The sequence below is a fragment of the Epinephelus lanceolatus genome, chromosome 3 (genome assembly GCF_041903045.1).
Source record: "Epinephelus lanceolatus isolate andai-2023 chromosome 3, ASM4190304v1, whole genome shotgun sequence".
NCBI classification, from domain to species: Eukaryota; Metazoa; Chordata; class Actinopteri; order Perciformes; family Serranidae; genus Epinephelus; species Epinephelus lanceolatus.
The window spans coordinates 49,641,719-49,661,349 of NC_135736.1; the positions used below are offsets into that span (position 1 = coordinate 49,641,719).

The window sequence follows — 19,631 nt, forward strand, 5'->3', positions numbered from 1 at the left end:
GAGAATCTTTGGGATGTGCTGGAGAAGGCTTTGCGCAGCAGTCAGACTCTACCATCATCAATGCAAGATCTTGGTGAAAAATTAATGCAACACTGGATGGAAATAAATCTTGTGACATTGCAGAAGCTTATCGAAACAATGCCACAGCGAATGCGTGCCGTAATCAAAGCTAAAGGCGGTCCAACGAAATATTAGAGTGTATGACCTTTTTTTTTGGCGGTGACTTTTTTTTTGGCCAGGCAGTGTATTTAATATTATTACAACTGTGTGTTAGTGTGTTGTCATTAATGATGTGTTTATACAGCAGCCTCCTCTTGGTCTCCACAGGAGGAGTTATAGTTGATGACAAATACATTAAGAAACACTAAATCTGCTCACAGCTACATTATAATGTGTTATAGATCATTTATTACATTTTATTTCAATTAAAGAGGCAACAGATAGGATTCGGGTTTTTTTTAGCTTGGCGCCACCTAGCGTCAGCAGTGTTGCATCGCACTGTTGGAATGACCAAACTGAGCGTGGGGATCAGAGATAATGAATAAAATGTAGGCTGTAAAGCCACCAGTATACCTCTATGTACATGTAGAATGAGAAGGTGTGTGGACACTCTACTAAATAAATGAGTAAAGAGACCGAGCAACAATTATCAGATTTATCTGAAGAAAAAAACAAATAGTAATGCAAATAATTATAGCAGAATGCACAGTACCAGTACAAACAGCTCACAATAAATGATACCAATATGTACAGTATCAGTAAAAACAACAGTAGACATGTAAGAGATAATGTATAGTGAGCCGGTGACTGTTTAAAAATAACTCCCGACAGGGGAATGGAACCCCGACGCGCAGCAGAGTTACCGGCTCACTATACATTATCCCGCTTAGAACATGGCTTACTACTAAAACATTCAAATGTTACAACTGGCATCAATATTATTAAACTGCTGGCAGAGTGTATTGACAGAGGAGAGGCGTTCACCAGACAAACGGGAGCGGATGAGAGGATTTTACTCCACTTCTCCCGGTCGGAGAGGCTGGGTGCCCAGTAGCTGCGAAGGCTGCCCTCACATGATCCCCCTGCTCTCCAGGCCAGCTTGGGAGAGCTGTGTGGACTAACGTTAACTGATTTGATGCTCCTCAGTCTAAGGCCGTTGCAAAAAAGTCCAGTGTTCACTTAGCTGGGCGTAACTTAGCTGGGCGATGTCCGTGGATAGCTGCCTCCGTGAGAAGAGAACAGAAGGAAGGGAGGGGGGTATCACTGTCCGAGGGCTGCCGTAGAATGGCAACCAGGATGTCAGCCGACCAACACTCGCTACCCGCTCCCTGGTTGCGGCGATTTGCGATGCTGGCCAGCTAGGAATGAACTAGCAGCCGGTACAGTACAGTCCTCTCTGGTCTAGCTAACATTTAGCCGTGTTACTTACTGATCCATTAGAAAGAAAGCTAGCTGGACATGGGTTTTGAAGCCTCTTTCCTTTTTGCTCTTCTTTGCCTCCTCACACAGAGGAGCTCCTTTTCTTTTCCTAGGCCGTTTTTCACTTGTTTCCAAACTTTGTCCGTCTGCCATTGTGCTCGTGACTCAACTTTCTCATGTCCAACTCCTCGTAAGGACCAGCTCCAGTCCCTGATTGGCTGAACGACCAGTTTCGCAATACGTGACACATTTCCTGCTGTAAAGCAGATTTTTTCTGCGAAATTTTGGCACCGGTGGCAGAAGCTTATTGCAAAGATTGCAAAGCCACTAAGTAACCTATGTTAATGCTGATAGTCTGATTTTACTGTGGACACTACCCTGTGCAACACACATTATTTTCATCATGATATATTTAGGAAAAGATGCTGTCTGTTGCCTCTTTAACTTTACATTTTTACCCTTTCACAAAAAGTTCCAACACAAAACAAACTGATCTGAAATCTGTGTTTAAATGTCTCCTTCCAGTCTGAAGTCCTGCTGGTTATCAGCAGGATGCTGTCGGCCTTTGACCTCTGCCCTCAGCAGCTCCTCTGATCTCAAAGAGCTCGACCTGAGCTGGAACTACCTGATGGACCAGGGGGCGGAGCTGCTTTCTGATTGGCTGAGGAAACCCCAGTGTAGACTGGAGACACTGAGGTGAGACTTCTCAGACAGTTTCCTGTCATTCTTCCTTCTCTGGACACCAGCTGTGTAAATAATATGTCTAATTATTAATCTGAGATCATTTCAGTGTCAGTCAGACTCAGACTGCAGCTGCAGCTCAGCTGCTGGGTCAGAGGTCAGGGTCTGGAGCTGCCACTGCATGTTACCACCTATAAGTTCAAACTGTTTTTCCCCAACAGACTGGCTGACTGTCAGTTTACAGAGAGAGGCTGTGCTGCACTGGGTTCCAGTCTGAAGTCAAACCCCGCCCACCTGAGAGTCCTGGATCTGGAAGACAATGACCTCACAGACGGTGGTGTCACAAAGCTTTGTGAGTTCTTGGCAGAGCCACGTTGTGGACTGGAGACACTGAGGTGAGTATTGTGGTCATTATTTAAATAAAAGTGAAAAACCAAATGCTGTCACACATTCAGGTGTGCAGAGACAGTTTTCAGGTATTTGAGGCCATTTTCACACTAAAAGTCCTCTGTTTAGATTATTATGAAATAAATCAATGACTCATCACACACTGTAATGTAGTTGGACTGACATATAACAGATTTCTAAGTGTTCATTCATGTAGAGTTTCTGTCATCATTAGAACTTCTCCTGTGAAGATGTGGCCGGCCCAATAAAAATCAGTAGCTTGGATTCAACTCAAATATTAAACATGAAAGATGTTAAAAAATAAAGGCACTGACAGCGCCACCTGCTGTTAAAGGAGCCCAAGGACTCCATGTGAGGCTACACAGGTTCTTATGAAATCAGCAGTGAGCAGAGTTAAAAAACACAAGTAAGATTAAAAGATTTATTACATAAGATCAGTAATAAAAGACAGCTGTCAGAATAATTAAAACCTATTAAATATCTCTTTAAACCAGTTGACTTCAGGGGCAGTAGGAAAAAACTGTTGCATGCAGTAACTGGGGCACAGCCATCTTGGGATTCAATGATTTCAAAATCAATCCAAAAATGGATGCAAGACTTTAAATGTCTCCACTTTCTAGGAAATCAAATCGACACATATGTTGAAATAAATACAGCCCAGACCACTGCCATAATCAGATGGGAAGCCTTTAAGGCATTTATTGGAGGCCAAATTATGAGCTATACAAGTCAGAAAGCAAGAGAATCAGGGGGAGATTTACTCGTACTCGTACTTGTACTCGTCGTCCTCCGCTTATCCGGGTCCGGGTCGCGGGGGCAGCAGCCTCAGCAAAGAAGCCCAGACAGTCCTCTCCCCAGCCACTTCCGTCAGCTCTTCCGCGGGAACCCCGAGGTGTTCCCAGGCCAGCCAGGTGATGTAATCCCTCCAGCGTGTTCTGGGGCGGCCCTGAGGTCTCCTCCCGGTTGGACATGCCCGAAACACCTCCCAAGGGAGGCGTCCGGAAGGCATCCTTACCAGATGCCCGAACCACCTCAACTGGCTCCTCTCGATGTGGAGGAGCAGCGGCTCTACTCCGAGTCCCTCCCGGATGTCTGAGCTCCTCACCCTATCCCTAAGGCTGAGCCCAGCCACCCTGCAGAGGAAACTCATTTCGGCCGCTTGCACTTGCGATCTCATTCTTTCGGTCACTACCCATAGCTCGTGACCATAGGTGAGGATTGGAACGTAGATCGACCGGTAAATTGAGAGCTTCGCTTTCTGGCTAAGCTCCCTCTTCACCACAACGGACCGGTTAAGCGCCTGCATCACTGCTGAAGCCGCCCCAGTCCACCTGTCAATCTCCCGCTCCATCTTACCCTCACTCGTGAACAAGATCCCGAGATACTTAAACTCCTCCACCTGAGGAATGACCTCCTCCCTGACCTGGAGTGGGCAATCCACCCTGTTCCAGCTGAGGACCATGGCCTCAGACTTGGAGGTGCTGATTCTCATCCCAGCCGCTTCACACTCAGCTGCGAACCGTCCCAGCGAGAGCTGGAGGTCACTGTTCGACGGAGCTAGGAGGACCACGTCATCCGCAAAAAGCAGGGACGAGATCCTCCCGGGGGAGATTTAGAGAACTGGAATCCAAGATTCAAATTGTAGAGAATAAGAGCTCCCAGGAAGGACAGAGTAACCATGACACCTCAAAACAATTATTATAACTTAGGACACAATATAATGAGCTATCATCCCATAGGGCTGCTGCAAATATAATGAGGCTCAAAGAAGCCTATTATGAGCGAGGGGAAAAGCCAGGTAGACTCTTGGCATGGCGCATCAAACAACAACAGACAGAGACAGCAATGACTGATATTGAGGACAGGAATGGGAATAATATAATGAATCCATCAGAAATTAATACAGCCTTTAAAAACTTGTAGGAAAATCTCTGTAGATGTGAATATTCTACTAACTGTAACACTCAGTGTGAATTCCTCGAGAAAATGAACATTCCTAAAAGTTCAGAGGAAAGTAAGGCAGCTTTGGATAAAGCTTTAAGCAAAGAGGAGATATCAGAAGCCATAGGTGCATTAAAGGCAGGGAAAACAGCGGGGCCGCATGGTCTTCAATAGACACCTATAAATATTTCAAAGATAGATTAATAAGCCCTCTGTACCAAATGTACTCAGAATCCTACAATAATGGATATGGACCCACTTCAGTGAGAGAAGCCTCAATGATTCTGCTCCCAAAACCTGGGAAACCCAACAATAGATGTGAAAATATGCGCCCTATAAGTCTAATAAACACAGATACACACATTCTCAGTAAAACTCTGGCAAAGAGGCTTGAAAATGTGCTTCCCAGTATCGTGAAGGAAGATCAAAATGGGTTCATAAAAGGAAGACAAGGATTTCACAGTGTAAGACGGGTTCTCAATATTCTAGCCCAAAGGGAGAAGATGATCCAGCTCTGCTCTCGCTGGATGCAGAGAAGCCTTTGATAGGGTTGAATGGCTCCATCTTTTTGACTTTGTTGCTCGCTTTGGATTTGGGGAAAATGTTTGTAGTTGGATTCAGTTATTACACTTGAAGCCTTTGGCTAAGGTGCAAACAAATGAGATGATGTGTGAGTCCTTCAGTATAACGAGAGGCTGCCCTCAAGGTTCACCTCTGTCTCCACTTCTGTTTATTTTACCTATAGAGCCTTTCGCCATAGCAGTTAGAACAAATAGGCAAATACAGGGAATTCAAATTGGCAATCACGTCCACAAAATAGCCCTCTTTGCTGATGACGTAATTTTGGTTTTTTAAAAATGAAACACCTCTATACCTGCCTTGATGGATTTAATTGGCTCATTTGGTAAAATTTCGGGATACAATATTAATGCAAAAAAATCATCACTTTTGCTGCTGAATGAAAATGAAAGACGAGACCCTAACCATAACAGATGTGCCTTTAAACTATCAGGTGATTTTACTTATCTGGGCATTAGGGCTGTCAAAACTGCTCAAAAATGACGCTCAAATATTCCTTCTAAAATAACTCATAGGTTCGAACCATTGGAATATTTTTTTTTCCGCATTATGTCCACAAGAGGGCAAACTAATACAAGGAAACATATTTGTGAAACACAAATACCTGTAGGTATTTTTATTTCAACATAAACGTCTTAAAAAACATTTACATACCTACACATTAAAACACATAAAACAATCATCTATAACATTACGTTATAAACGACCGCGGACCTCTTGCGTGCCCCCCCTCTCTGACCCGTGACCACACTGCCCGCGGAAGCGCTGCATATAGCCTCGAAGCACAGGACCGTGACAGGTGTTACACTGAAATCTGTGACCGTCGGAATCTGTGACCGCAGGCGGCGATGTTGCACATTGTCTGCGTGTGTGGCCATCAACAATGGCAATGGAAAGTAGATAGATGTTGTAAATTACTTTTCTTATAACAACGTTTTGTGTGATAATGTATGCACTCTTTAATAAGTGAGTAAACATCGACACAGGTGCTCTGTTATTGCCTCAATATTTGGACAGATGTATTTTCATTTCAAAGTTCAACTGTAAAGAGCTAGATGCACAGCCATCAGAATATGTGACTTCACTGAATCTGCATAATAATGAGTTTACACCTCAAAATAACTGTTTTCAATCCTTCTGTCATCCCCTCACATTAATATGGACACATATATTTGTATTTGGGATCATCACAGAGATAGAAACACAGAGGTCACATATTCTGATGGCTGTACAGCGGTCACAGATTCCGACGGTCACAGATTTCGGTGCAACACCGGCTCGCGCCCTGCAGCGATCGTTTCGGCGTCTGGTCTATTTTCTGCGCAAGCCGCGAGCGAATGTGTCAAGCCGGGTGACGAAGACAACAGCTGGGAGCAGAACCGCTTGTCGACCAGCGTGGAGAAATGCGCGTCTGATGCCAACGCCCACTTGCAAAGAGGACAGCTGCGGTGGTGTTTTTTTTCTCTCTCTACAATCGAATATCAATTTTCACATTCGGAGGTCCATTTTTTTTTCAAATTCGAATTTAGAATATTCGTTGACAGCCCTAGTGGGCATTAAAATTGTCCCTCAGTTAGAAACATATCATCAATAAACTATGAAGCTGTGATGCATTCAAGTGCTCAGTCTGTAGAAAGATGGATGTCTCTGCCTATTTCATTGATAGGGAGGATAAATATACTAAAAATGAACATATTAGCTCAATTTGTATATTTATTTCAAAATATTCCCCTGGCACCACCTGAGGAAATGTTTACAAGACTAACATCACTTATTACAAGGATCCCTAGGATCCGCCTATCACTACTATCCCTCCCATTTGACACCGGGGGGCTCAAGTGTCCAAGTCCAAATCTTTACTGGTATTATTTGGCATCACAATTGAGGACTGTGGTGTTGTATTTTTCTGCTGAAGACGTCCCTCTATGGATGGATATAGAGGCATGCTCTGTTCAGCTACCACTGCACCTTTACATAAACTCAGCAAAGCTTAAACATCTCAAATCCCACACTGCCCACCCTATAGTGCTGAACATGGTAAATGTATGCTACAGGGTAAAGAAACATATAAATATATCTGACTCTGTCACAGTTTAGACCAGTTTGGGGCAATGTCTTATTTAAACCTGCTAAGATGGACGCTGGCTTCCAACTGTGGGCAAAGAAAGGGATAAGTAACATTTCTGACCTATATAGAGGAGAAGTTTTAATGAGCTTTGAAGAAATAATGTTAAAGTTTAATATGTCAAAGAAACGTTTTTCTAAATATCTGCAATTAAGGAGCTTTATTTTCTCTATGCAAAATCAGTCATTGAAAATCCCTTCACTGTCATCCTTGGAGGAAGTCATTACTAAAGACTGTCGCAGCAGTGGTCTCATTGCGTTAATCTACAGCTGGCTTGCGTCTGGTTCTAAAGAGGCCTCAGCGTCTAAACTGCATGCATGTGGGGCCGATCTAAAAGTGAACATTTCAGGTAAGGAGTGGAGCGTAGCCTGTGAGGAGGCCCAAACACAAACAGCTAACACAGCTCTGAAGTGACTTCAATATAATTGGTTAATGCGGGCCTATATAACACCTGTTCAGTTGAACAAATATAACAGCTATACACCAGACACATGTTATAAATGTCATGCAGCTCAGGGAACACTTACACACTGCATCTGGGAGTGTGAACAAAATAAAACAATCCTGGAAGGAGGTGATTAATAAAATCATGATTATTCTGCCCGTGAATATCCCGTTAGACTCCAAAATGGTGTTGTGTCACATATATCCAACAACAATATCTTTGAGAGTTCAAGAATACAAATTCATCCACTTTGCTTTATTACAGGCAAAACGAACTATAGCTGTCAGCTGGAAGAAAACAACGGCACCTAAAATTGGTACTTGGATCAAGAACATGGCACAGTGTATGGCGTTGGAGAAAATAACATATATCCTGAAAAAGAAATGATGTATGAGGGAATATGGAAAGCATTCACTGACTTTATGAAACACAGAGATATAGGCCACCTTCTACAGGAGGAGAACTAAGGACAGGATTCTATAAGGAAATAAAGTAGTGTTAAATCCCAGAGGTGGAAAACTTTGACTATGATTTTTTATCCTTTCTTTGTAAGAGGTACAAGTGATCTACACTTTCATTAATGTCACGTGTTGAACACTGATTTTGGAGAGAGAACAAATGGGGGTGTGTTCTAGTTGGTGGGTGGGGGATGGGCAGTGTGATACCTAAGTTGTGTTGGTTTATGTTTATGTAAGTGTAAACATGTGTTGCACTATTTGTCTGTGAAACATTTGGACTTTGGAAAAGCAATAAAAACATTGAAGAAAAAATCAATCCAAGTAAAAACACTCAAATGATAAAAGTCGTCATAAAAACACTAAGAACAAACAGAAAGATAGAAAAAGACATATTTTCTATTATTGCAGCTGTGTTTCATTCTCTGTTTATACAGCAGCCTCCTGTTGGCCTTCACAGGAGAAGTAAGAGTTAACTAATACATTAATAAACACTGAGTCTGCTGACAAATACATTACAGTGTCTTATAAACCATTTATTACATTTTATTTTTATTGATACACAAAAAGTTCACACAAAACAAACTGATCTGAAATCTGTGTTTAAATGTCTCCTTCCAGTCTGAAGTCCTGCAGGTTATCAGCAGAACGCTGTCGTCCTTTGACCTCTGCCCTCAGCAGCTCCTCTGATCTCAAAGAGCTCGACCTGAGCTGGAACGACCTGATGGACCAGGGGGCGGAGCTGCTTTCTGATTGGCTGAGGAAACCCCAGTGTAGACTGAAGACACTGAGGTGAGACTTCTCAGACAGTTTCCTGTCATTCTTCCTTCTCTGGACACCAGCTGTGTAAATAATATGTCTAATTATTAATCTGAGATCATTTCAGTGTCAGTCAGACTCAGACTGCAGCTGCAGCTCAGCTGCTGGGTCAGAGGTCAGGGTCTGGAGCTGCCACTGCATGTTACCACCTATAAGTTCAAACTGTTTTTCCCCAACAGACTGGCTCTCTGTGAGTTTACAGAGAGAGGCTGTGCTGCACTGGGTTCCAGTCTGAAGTCAAACCCCGCCCACCTGAGAGTCCTGGATCTGACAGGAAATGACCTCAGAGACGGTGATGTCACAAAGCTTTGTGAGTTCTTGGCAGAGCCACGTTGTGGACTGGAGACACTGAGGTGAGTATTGTGGTCATTATTTAAATAAAAGTGAAAAACCAAATGCTGTCACACATTCAGGTGTGCAGAGACAGTTTTCAGGTATTTGAGGCCATTTTCACACTAAAAGTCCTCTGTTTAGATTATTATGAAATAAATCAATGACTCATCACACACTGTAATGTAGTTGGACTGACATATAACAGATTTCTAAGTGTTCATTCATGTAGAGTTTCTGTCATCATTACAACTTGTCCTGTGAAGATGTGGCCGGCCCAATAAAAATCAGTAGCTTGGATTCAACTCAAATATTAAACATGAAAGATGTTAAAAAATAAAGGCACCGACAGCGCCACCTGCTGTTAAAGGAGCCCAAGGACTCCATGTGAGGCTACACAGGTTCTGATGAAATCAGCAGTGAGCAGAGTTAAAAAACACAAGTGAGATTAAAAGATTTATTACATAAGATCAGTAATAAAAGACAGCTGTCAGAATAATTAAAACCTATTAAATATCTCTTTAAACCAGTTGACTTCAGGGGCAGTAGGAAAAAACTGTTGCATGCAGTAACTGGGGCACAGCCATCTTGGGATTCAGTGATTTCAAAATCAATCCAAAAATGGATGCAAGACTTTAAATGTCTCCACTTTCTAGGAAATCAAATCGACACATATGTTGAAATAAATACAGCCCAGACCACTGCCATAATCAGATGGGAAGCCTTTAAGGCATTTATTGGAGGCCAAATTATGAGCTATACAAGTCAGAAAGCAAGAGAATCAGGGGGAGATTTAGAGAACTGGAATCCAAGATTCAAATTGTAGAGAATAAGAGCTCCCAGGAAGGACAGAGTAACCATGACACCTCAAAACAATTATTATAACTTAGGACACAATATAATGAGCTATCATCCCATAGGGCTGCTGCAAATATAATGAGGCTCAAAGAAGCCTATTATGAGCGAGGGGAAAAGCCAGGTAGACTCTTGGCATGGCGCATCAAACAACAACAGACAGAGACAGCAATGACTAATATTGAGGACAGGAATGGGAATAATATAATGAATCCATCAGAAATTAATACAGCCTTTAAAAACTTGTAGGAAAATCTCTGTAGATGTGAATATTCTACTAACTGTAACACTCAGTGTGAATTCCTCGACAAAATGAACATTCCTAAAAGTTCAGAGGAAAGTAAGGCAGCTTTGGATAAAGCTTTAAGCAAAGAGGAGATATCAGAAGCCATAGGTGCATTAAAGGCAGGGAAAACAGCGGGGCCGCATGGTCTTCAATAGACACCTATAAATATTTCAAAGATAGATTAATAATCCTCCTCCTCTCCTCCTCCTCTCCTTCTCTGCTCCTCTGATCCTCTCCTCCTCTCCTCCTCCTCTGCTCCTCTCCTCCTCCTCTGCTCCTCTCCTCCTCCTCTCCTCTGCTCCTCTCCTTCTCTGCTCCTCTCCTCCTCTGCTCCTCCTCTGCTCCTCTCCTCCTCTGCTCCTCTTCTCCTCCTCTTATCCTCTCCTCCTCTTCTCCTCCTCTGATCCTCTCCTCCTCTGCTCCTCTCCTCCTCTCCTCCTCCTCTGCTCCTCTCCTCCTCCTCTCCTCCTCTCTCCCTCTCTTCCTCTGATCCTCTCCTCCTCTCCTCTGCTACTCTCCTCCTCTGCTCCTTCTCTGCTCCTCCTCTGCTCCTCGCCTCCTCCTCTCCTCTTCTGATCCTCTCCTCCTCCCCTCTTCTGCTCCTCCTCTGCTCCTCTCCTTCTCTGCTCCTCTCCTTCTCTGCTCCTCTGCTCCTCTCCTTCTCTGCTCCTCTCCTCTCCTCTGCTCCTCTCCTTCTCTGCTCCTCTCCTTCTCTGCTCCTCTGCTCCTCTCCTCTCCTCTCCTCTGCTCCTCTCCTCCTCCTCTCCTCTGCTCCTCCCCTTCTCTGCTCCTCTCCTCTCCTCTGCTCCTCTCTTCTCCTCTGCTCCTCTCCTCCTCTCTCACCTCTCCTCTCCTCCTCTCCTCTCCTCTCCTCTCTCACCTCTCCTCTCCTCCTCTCTCACCTCTCCTCCTCTCCTCTCCTCCTCTCCTCTCCTCTCCGTTTCCGGTGAGTGTGAGCGTGAGCGTGAGTCGTGGTGGTGGACGTGCGAGTGGCGCGGAGTTTGAATGGTTTTCTAATCCTGTTTTTTCCGGATTTCCCTCTGATTTCTTCATCTGTTCTAATTACATGATCAGGTAAGCTTTTTTTTCCAGTTTTTGTTGAGTGTTGGCAGAGTGATCAGTGGTTTTGTGCGGTGGTTTTCGGGAGGAATTGCGTCCTCCGAGACGCCACCTCCGTCTATTCGGCAGGGAGTGCGGATAGCGCCGCCGGATAGTCATGTTACCGTGGAGGAGGTTCTGCTGGCTGTCGGCGAGCAGGTAGGACATGACAGTCTTTCATTTGCATCGCGAATGAACAAAGCTGTGGTTGTGTTTTTGAAAGAGGAGGCTCATGTCTATCAGCTGATAGAGAGCGGCGTGTTTATCAGGGATGCTTTTGTGCAGGTATCCCCGCTGTCAGTTCCCTCCACGCGGATCACCGTGTCCGGTGTTCCGCCGTTTATTCCTAACGAGTCGTTAGAGAGCGAGCTCCGTAGGTTCGGCAAGTTCGCTAGTGGATTTAAGACAGTGAGTTTAGGATGTAAGGATCCAAAGCTGAAGCATGTGCAGTCTCTGAGACGGCAGGTGTTCATGTTTTTGGATTCGCCTTCTCAGACACTGGAGGTGTCTTTCAGAGTGACGCACGGTGATGGGTCTTACATGGTGTATGCTAGCTCAGGACAGCTGAAATGTTTTGAGTGTGGGGATGTGGGACACAAACGTGTTGCGTGTCCGCATAAGGGGCAGGGGGCTGCGGGCGGTTCACCTGTCGCCCGCGCGGCTCACCCCGAAGCGGCTGATGCCGCGGTGGCGGCTGACGCTGCGCGAGGTGAGGAGGCAGCTGATGCTGTAGTGCTGGGTGCCGCGGTGGCGGATGACGCCGCGAGCGTTACCGCGGCTGTGCTGAACGCCGCGCCTGACACCGCGTCCAATGCCGCTGCGGCTCTTGAGCCCGAGTTTGGGCCTGTGGCCGCGAGTGCGGCGGCGGCGGAGCGCGGTGATGTGCGTACAGCAGCTAGTAGATCTCATGACAGGGAGGAATATATCCAGTCTGAGCAGCAGGCTCCCGCGGACGCAGGGAACCTGGGCAGTTCTCAGTCTGCAGGCACTGAGATGCAGTCTCAGGCTGCAGAGGAAGCAGCTTCTACAAGCTCTGCAGGCATAGAAAATGTTATTAGCAGTGAAGTGCTCAATAGCCAGGCATCATATGAAGATGACATGGACTTTGGCTCAGAGTCAGACACTGTATCTGTGTGTGAAAGCAACAGAAATGCAGAAAATCTCTATTCTTTAGAGGACATTAATAATTTCCTTGATGTGACTTTTAAAAAGTCTGTTAAAGTGAGTGATTACTTTAATGACACTGAAAAGTTCATCAAATCTGTGGACATACTGAAAAGACTGGTTGGTTTTGATTTGTTGGATGAGAAGAAACGTTTCCGTCTTAAAAAGCACATTACCACTCTGAGAAAGGCAAAAACTGGTAGACCTGCTAGAAAAGCAGGTCTACCAGTTCTCTGCTTGTTTCTTCATGCCTGTTTCTCTGCATTCGTCTCTCAATGCAAAACCTTAAAATTGGGTCTTTGAACATTAATGGAGGGAGGGACAGACAGAAAAGGGCTTTAATTTCTGAGGTTTCTACTCAGAAAAGGGTAGATGTGCTTTTTTTGCAGGAGACACATACTAATCCAGCAGATGAGGTAGACTGGGCTTTATGGTGGGAGGGTTCCTATACGCTTAGCCACGGCACCAACTTCAGTGCAGGGGTTGCTGTTCTGCTTAGACCCACTGCAAATGCAACAGTTTTATCTACTACTGAAGTGGTGAAGGGTCGTTTGTTGATTGTTAGGGCTGAAATACAGAGTTCTGTGTTTTGTTTTGTTAATGTGTACGCCCCAAATCACGGTCCAGAAAGAGCTGGTTTTTTTACCCTGCTAAAAAATGAGCTGTTTAAGTACTATCAAGATCAGTTGATTATTGGTGGGGATTTTAACTGTACATTAGATTTTACTATGGACAGGACAGGCGAGGAGCCCCACCCTCAGTCATCTCAGAGCCTTAGCAGTGTCGTCACACAGTTGGACCTGTTAGACACATGGAGGGTTAAACATCCACAGTCCAGACAGTACACATGGGTGAGGGTCGGTAATGGCAGGGTCAGTGCAGCCAGATTGGACAGGTTTTACATTTCCCTGAATCTCAGCTCGAGATTAATTCAAAGTAACATATATCCAGTTGGTTTCACTGACCACCATTTTGTCAGCATAGATTTGGTCAGCTCGCCAGGGGAAAGGGTTAGCTCCCACTGGTTCTTTAATAACAAACTTCTTCAGGACAGTGCCTTTTGTCAGAGTTTTGAGCACTTCTGGCAGCAATGGAAAAGGCAAAAAGGTGATTTTAGTTCCTTGAAGCAGTGGTGGGAGGTTGGTAAAGCACAAATTCGTGTTTTTTGTCAGCAGTACACCTCCCATTCCACTGCTAAAATCAAGGCAGCAGTGAAGGAACTTGAAGTCAGTATTAAAAACATTGAGGAAGGGTTACGTAGGGACTCTGATCCCACTATGGGTCATATGCTGCAGGAGAAGAAGTTGGAATTAAGTTCTTTCCTGCAGGAGAGAGTGAAGGGGGCCCTTGTCAGGTCTCGCTTCCTCCAGCTGAAGGACATGGATGCCCCGACTTCTTTCTTCGTCAATCTGGAGAGATCGGTGGCGCAGAGGATGCAGATGACCTGCCTTAAGCTGCCAGGGGGCAGGGTGACCACAAGCCCGGACGAGATGAGGAGCCATGCAGTGGACTTCTATGCTGAACTCTTCAGGGCAGAGCAGTGCAGCATGGCGTGTCGAGAGAAGCTCTTGGAGGGGCTTCCGCAGCTCAGCCTGGAGGAGAAAGCTGTGCTGGATTGTGAGCTGACTCTGGAGGAGTTGACAGTTGCTGTCAACCAGTTGGCATCAGGGCGAGCACCTGGGATTGATGGTCTCTCTGCTGACTTTTTTCAGCGTTTCTGGAATACTCTTGGACCTGACTTGCATGCTGTCTTCTTAGAGTGCTTCAGAGCAGGATCTCTTCCTGTCTCCTGTCGACGAGCAGTACTTTCCCTGCTGCCCAAGAAAGGGGACTTGGCCTTACTTAAGAACTGGAGGCCAGTTGCTCTCCTCTGTACAGACTATAAGGTGCTTTCCAGAGCCTTATCGAACAGACTTAAGATCATCCTGGAATTAATTGTTCACACAGATCAAACATATTGTGTACCTGACAGGACAATTATGGACAACATTTTCCTCATTCGTGATGTTATTGATGTTTGCAGATGTTATGATAATGTCAATTTTGGTATTATGTGTTTGGATCAGGAGAAGGCTTTCGACAGGGTGGATCACTCTTATTTATTTTCTGCACTTAGGGCTTTTGGTTTTGGTGATGGGTTTCTGGCCTGGATTGGTTTATTGTACAGTGGTGCTCAATGTTTGGTGAAGACGGGAGCGGGGCTGAGTCGGCCAGTCCCTGTGCAGCGAGGGATAAGGCAAGGCTGTCCTATCTCAGGTCAGCTATATAGTCTAGCCATCGAGCCCTTGTTGCACAGGCTGAGGGGTCAGCTCCGTGGTCTTTCACTGCCTGGGTCCTCGGATCTTGCTCAACCTCCTACTGTATCGGCCTATGCGGATGATGTTTGTATCTTCATCACCAGCCAGAGGGATGTTCAATATTTGCAGGACACCCTGTCCCTGTATGAAGGGCCCACATCTGCACGGGTGAATTGGGCAAAAAGTGAAGCTTTGTTGGTGGGACAGTGGAGGGATCAGGCAGTGCCCATTCTGCCTGGAGGTCTTGAGTGGGGGAAGGAGGGTCTGAAAGTGCTGGGGGTGTTCTTGGGCACAGAAGTTTTTCAGGCAAAGAACTGGGAGGGTATTAGGGAGAAGGTGTGCGCGAGGTTGTCTAAATGGAAATGGTTGCTACCCCAGTTGTCATATAGGGGACGAGTTCTGGTTGCCAATAACTTGGTTGCCTCGGCCCTTTGGCACAAGTTCAACGTTTTAACACCACCAAAAAGCCTGATAGAGGACATTCAGAGAGCCATCGTGGATTTCTTCTGGTCTGGCAAACACTGGGTCCGGGCAGCAGTCCTTGATCTGCCTGCGGCGGAAGGGGGACAGGGTCTGATAAACATCCAGTCTAAAATTGCTTCCTTTCGACTCCAGACTGCACAAAGACTCCTGTATACCTCTGGCCCAGGTTGGCTTGATACAGCTAGACTGCTGCTGAGGAGAGCTGGGCGCCTGGGCTATGACAAACAACTGTTCCTTCTACAACCTGAAGCTGTGGTTCTTGCTGGACTGACACCGTTTTACAGCTCTGTGTTGCAGGCATGGCAGATTTTCCAGCTTGTACGTACCACAGATGAGACACCAGGTATGTGGCTGTTTGAGGAGCCTTTGTTTTTTAACAACCTTCTAAAGACTCAGACATTACAGTCTCCCAGTCTGCGAGCTAGCCTCAGAGAGGCTGGCTGCACCAAACTGGGTCATCTGATGAAGATGACAGCAAGTTCTGTGGACACCCTGAGAGCGAGGACCAACATCACCTCTATCAGGCTCATCACCAGAGTGGTGGAGGAAGTCCATGCCGCCCTGCCACAATCTCTGAGAGCTTTTGCAGAGAACTGTGCTTTATGTGATCAGTGGTCTGAGAACAGTGAATACAGCTCCCCCTCTCTGCTCATTTCCCCAGCAGTGGGGGAGTGGCAGGAGGGAGGTGGTCAGCTGCTGTCTTTTACAACCCCTCACCTGGACACTTTTAAGGATGTAAGGAAGAAAGCACTTTACCATGTCTGCGTGAAGGTGCTGAACCTGCACTCTTTGGCAGGGCTGAAGGAGTCGAGGTGGGCTGAGTTTTTTGGCACAGACGTGTCCCCGAAAGGCAGCTGGCGGTCCCTGTACAAGCTGCCCGTTGAAAAGCGGACAGCAGACCTCCAGTGGAGGGTTGTACATGGTGCAATAGCCACGAACAGATACAGAGCGCACCTGGATCCAGGGGTTGGGGAGGAGTGCACTTTCCGTACACAGACAGAGACTTTGTTTCATTTATTTGTACAGTGTCCCCGGCTGTCAGCATTGTTTGAGCTGTTAAAAAGATGGTTTCAGGGTTTCGGGGAGGTTTTTTCTTTCAGCTTGTTCATCTTTGGCCCAAAGTACAGTGCACGGAGGAAGAGTGCTCACACACTGATTAACTTCATATCTGGTTCTGCCAAGTTGGCCATTTGGTTGACGCGCAAGAACCAGGCGCAGGGTATCACCAGTGTGGAGCCAGTGCCGGTTCTGGAGGGCTTGTTAAAAGCCAGACTGAGAGTGGAACACGCCTATTATAGGATGACGGACAACATATTGACATTTCGTCAAATATGGGCTGTTGGTGGGGTTCTGTGCTCTGTGGGAGAGGATGAGGAGTTGATTGTAAATTTCTGATTGGAGAGAGTTCTTTTCTTGTTTTGATGGTGGTTGTTATTGTTGTACATTAGGTCTGGCAATGGTTCAATAAAGGGATTTTGAAAACCAAAACCTCCTCTCCTCTCCTCTCCTCTCTCACCTCTCCTCCTCTCCTCTCCTCTCCTTTCCAGTTCCGGTGAGTGTGAGCGTGAGTGGTGGTGGTGTGCGAGTGGCGCGGAGTTTTGAATGGTTTGCTGTCCCTGCTTTTGGACTTTAATCTTGGTTTTTCATCTGTCTCTTGTACATGATCAGGTAAGCTTTTTTCAGATTCTTTTGCTGAGTGTCTGACGAGTGTTTAGTGGTTTTGTGCGGTGGTTTTCGGGAGGAATGGCGTCCGCCGAGACACCACCTCCGTCTATTCGGCAGGGAGTGAGGGTAGTCCCGCCGGATAATAGTGTTACTGTGGAGGAAGTTCTGCTGGCTGTAGGTGAACAGGTAGGACATGACACCATCAGCTTTGCTTCCAGAATGAACAAAGCTGTATGTTGCGGCTTCCAAAACAGACCTTTTAGCCGCTGAGAGTGTGAGGTTGGGTCTTCAGATTCGCAGATTTGTGACGCGCTAGGAGGCTATGATGACAGATACACTGAGATCCAAAGATGCTTTTGGCGCATTTATTATGAACAAACGGCGCAGAGCTGTCACAGTGTAGCAAAGATGGATGAATGTAAAAATGAAAACCAACGGATTAAACAGATAAAAAAGTAATGAATGAATGAATGAATGAATGGGTAGCGGTCAACAAAAATTACGGCTACCCAACCCTGACTCTCTCATCTGTATCACAGGTGAGTGCGCACCTTTACACACACACTTCCGCACGTGACCACGCCTACTCCCACGTGAACCACCACCTCTGCAACACACACACTCAAGCACACCGTGCTCCTCATCCTCAACCTGTATGTCTCCTACACTGTAGTTGTTTTTTTGAGAACGGAGCAGTGTGTTCACAGCCTGGTGGAGAGCGGAGTTTTCGTTAGGGACACCTTCGTGCAGGTGTCGCCGCTGTCAGCTCCGTCTACGCGGATCACCGTCTCCGGTGTTCCGCCTTTCATCCCAAACGAGCTGTTAGAGCATGAGCTCCGCAGATTTGGGAAGTTTGCTAGCAGATTTAGAGTGATCAACATGGGCTGTAAAGACGCTAAACTGAAGCATGTGCAGTCTCTGAGGAGACAGGTGTTCATGTTTTTGGACTCACCTGCACAGACACTGGAGGTGTCTTTTAGAGTTAAGCATGGCGAAGCTTCTCACATGGTTTATGCCAGCTCCGGCCAAATGACATGTTTTGAGTGTGGGGATGTGGGGCACAAACGATTTGCGTGTCCGCATAAACAGCGGCTTGACGCGGTCGCTGGCGCCGCTGTCGGGGCCGGCTCCGCGGCCAGCTCCGGGGATGCGCCTGTGACCGGTTCCGCAGCCGGTGCCGCGGCGGGGTCCGCCGCCGCGTCCATGGTCGGCTCTGTGACCGGGTCTGTTGTGGCTCCCGCGGGGCCCTCGGCTGGCCCGGTGGCTGAGTCGGCGGGTGATTCATTGAATGGTCCCGTGTCAGGTGAGGCTGCAGTCAGCCTGAGCAGTGCTGACAGTCCGCAGCCTGAGGAGACTGTGGAGGAGGCCCCTTCAACAGTTTCTGCAGGTGGAGGTAAGGCTGGGGGGGGCTGTGACAGTGAACAGATTATGGAGGCTGTTTTCAGCAGCCAGGCATCAGGTAGAGGAGAGGATGCAGAATGGGACTCAGGGTCAGATACTGTGTCAGTCAGTGAGGTGTCCAACAGGAACACAGATCTATATTCCTTTGAGGAAATAAACACTTTTCTAGACCAAACTTTTCACAGATCTGTGAAAGTTAATGATTATTTTAGTGACACCAAAAAGTTCATCAGATCAGTGGGAGTGCTGAAGAGATCTGTTGGTGTGGACTTATTGGATGAAAGGAAGCGTTTTCGCCTCAAGAAACATATCACAACACTGAGAAAGGTATCTAAAGGCAAAACTGTTAGAAAGATTAAAGTTAGGTAAGATGATCATGTATCACCTGGTGTTCTTTTTCATTCATTGTTCTTTACTGCTTTCCTCTTTTCTGTCTCTCTTCTTTAACCCTCATATGCAGAGCAGCACTATAGGGTCTATTAACATTCATGGTGGGAGAGATAAACATAAAAGAGCCTTAGTCAGTGAGATTGTTTCACAAAAAAAGATAGATGTGCTGTTCTTACAGGAAACTCATAGTGACCAGGCAGATGAGGTAGACTGGGGTTTATGGTGGGAGGGTCCACACGTCCTGAGTCATGGCACAAGTGTCAGTGCAGGGGTAGCCATCCTCTTCAGAGCAACTGCCAATGCAGTCATTCTCTCTGTTAGCGAGGTGGTCAAGGGTCAACTGCTGATTGTCAGTGCAGAGATGAACGGCTCAGTATTGTGTTTTGTTAATATTTATGCTCCCAACCAGGGCTCTGACAGAGTGGGGCTTTTTACAAAAATACAGTCTGAACTCAGGAACTACAGTCAGGACCATATCATTCTTGGCGGTGATTTCAACTGTACAGTTGATTTCACTCAGGACAGAACCAATGAAGAGCCACACCCACAATCCTCCCAGTGTTTAAAACAAACTATTACTCACCTAGATCTGTTTGATACCTGGAGACTCAAACACCCACACATCCATCAGTACACATGGATACGGATCAGAAACAACAGGGTCAGTGCAGCCAGACTAGATAGGTTTTACATCTCACAAAATCTCAACACCAGATTAGTCAGCAGTACCATAACCCCGGTTGGTTTCACTGACCACCACCTAGTCAGTATAAACTTGACAATTTCATCA

The 19,631-nt window shown here is 46.2% G+C and overlaps 2 protein-coding genes across 22 annotated transcripts in view; both read left to right on the forward strand.

The window, feature by feature from the left end:
- LOC144458314 (NACHT, LRR and PYD domains-containing protein 12-like) overlaps positions 1–19,631 on the forward strand; it is a 97,899-nt gene that overhangs the window by 67,069 nt on the left and 11,199 nt on the right. For 13 of the 21 annotated variants that reach the window (XM_078166681.1, XM_078166696.1, XM_078166677.1 and 10 more), the window contains 4 exons: positions 1,945–2,115; positions 2,322–2,495; positions 8,675–8,845; positions 9,052–9,225. In XM_078166681.1, coding sequence (XP_078022807.1) covers positions 1,945–2,115; positions 2,322–2,495; positions 8,675–8,845; positions 9,052–9,225 — 690 coding nt within the window. The remainder of the gene's footprint in view (positions 1–1,944; positions 2,116–2,321; positions 2,496–8,674; positions 8,846–9,051; positions 9,226–19,631) is intronic. The other 8 variants (XM_078166679.1, XM_078166686.1, XM_078166698.1 and 5 more) reach the window with 5 other exon arrangements.
- Positions 17,129–18,820, forward strand: LOC144462566 (uncharacterized). The gene is made up of 2 exons (XM_078166721.1): positions 17,129–17,285; positions 17,724–18,820. The coding sequence occupies exons 1-2, from the start codon at positions 17,129–17,131 to the stop codon at positions 18,818–18,820; spliced, it is 1,254 nt and encodes a 417-aa protein (XP_078022847.1).

What these genes read in the sequence shown, in the direction of transcription:
- LOC144462566 (XM_078166721.1), top strand. Translation starts at nt 17,129, where the DNA reads ATGGCGTCCGCCGAGACACCACCTCCGTCTATTCGGCAGGGAGTGAGG. An exon ending in CAGAATGAACAAAGCTGTAT is followed by an intron (nt 17,286 to 17,723) that starts GTTGCGGCTTCC and finishes CCTACACTGTAG; the next exon opens with TTGTTTTTTTGAGAACGGAG.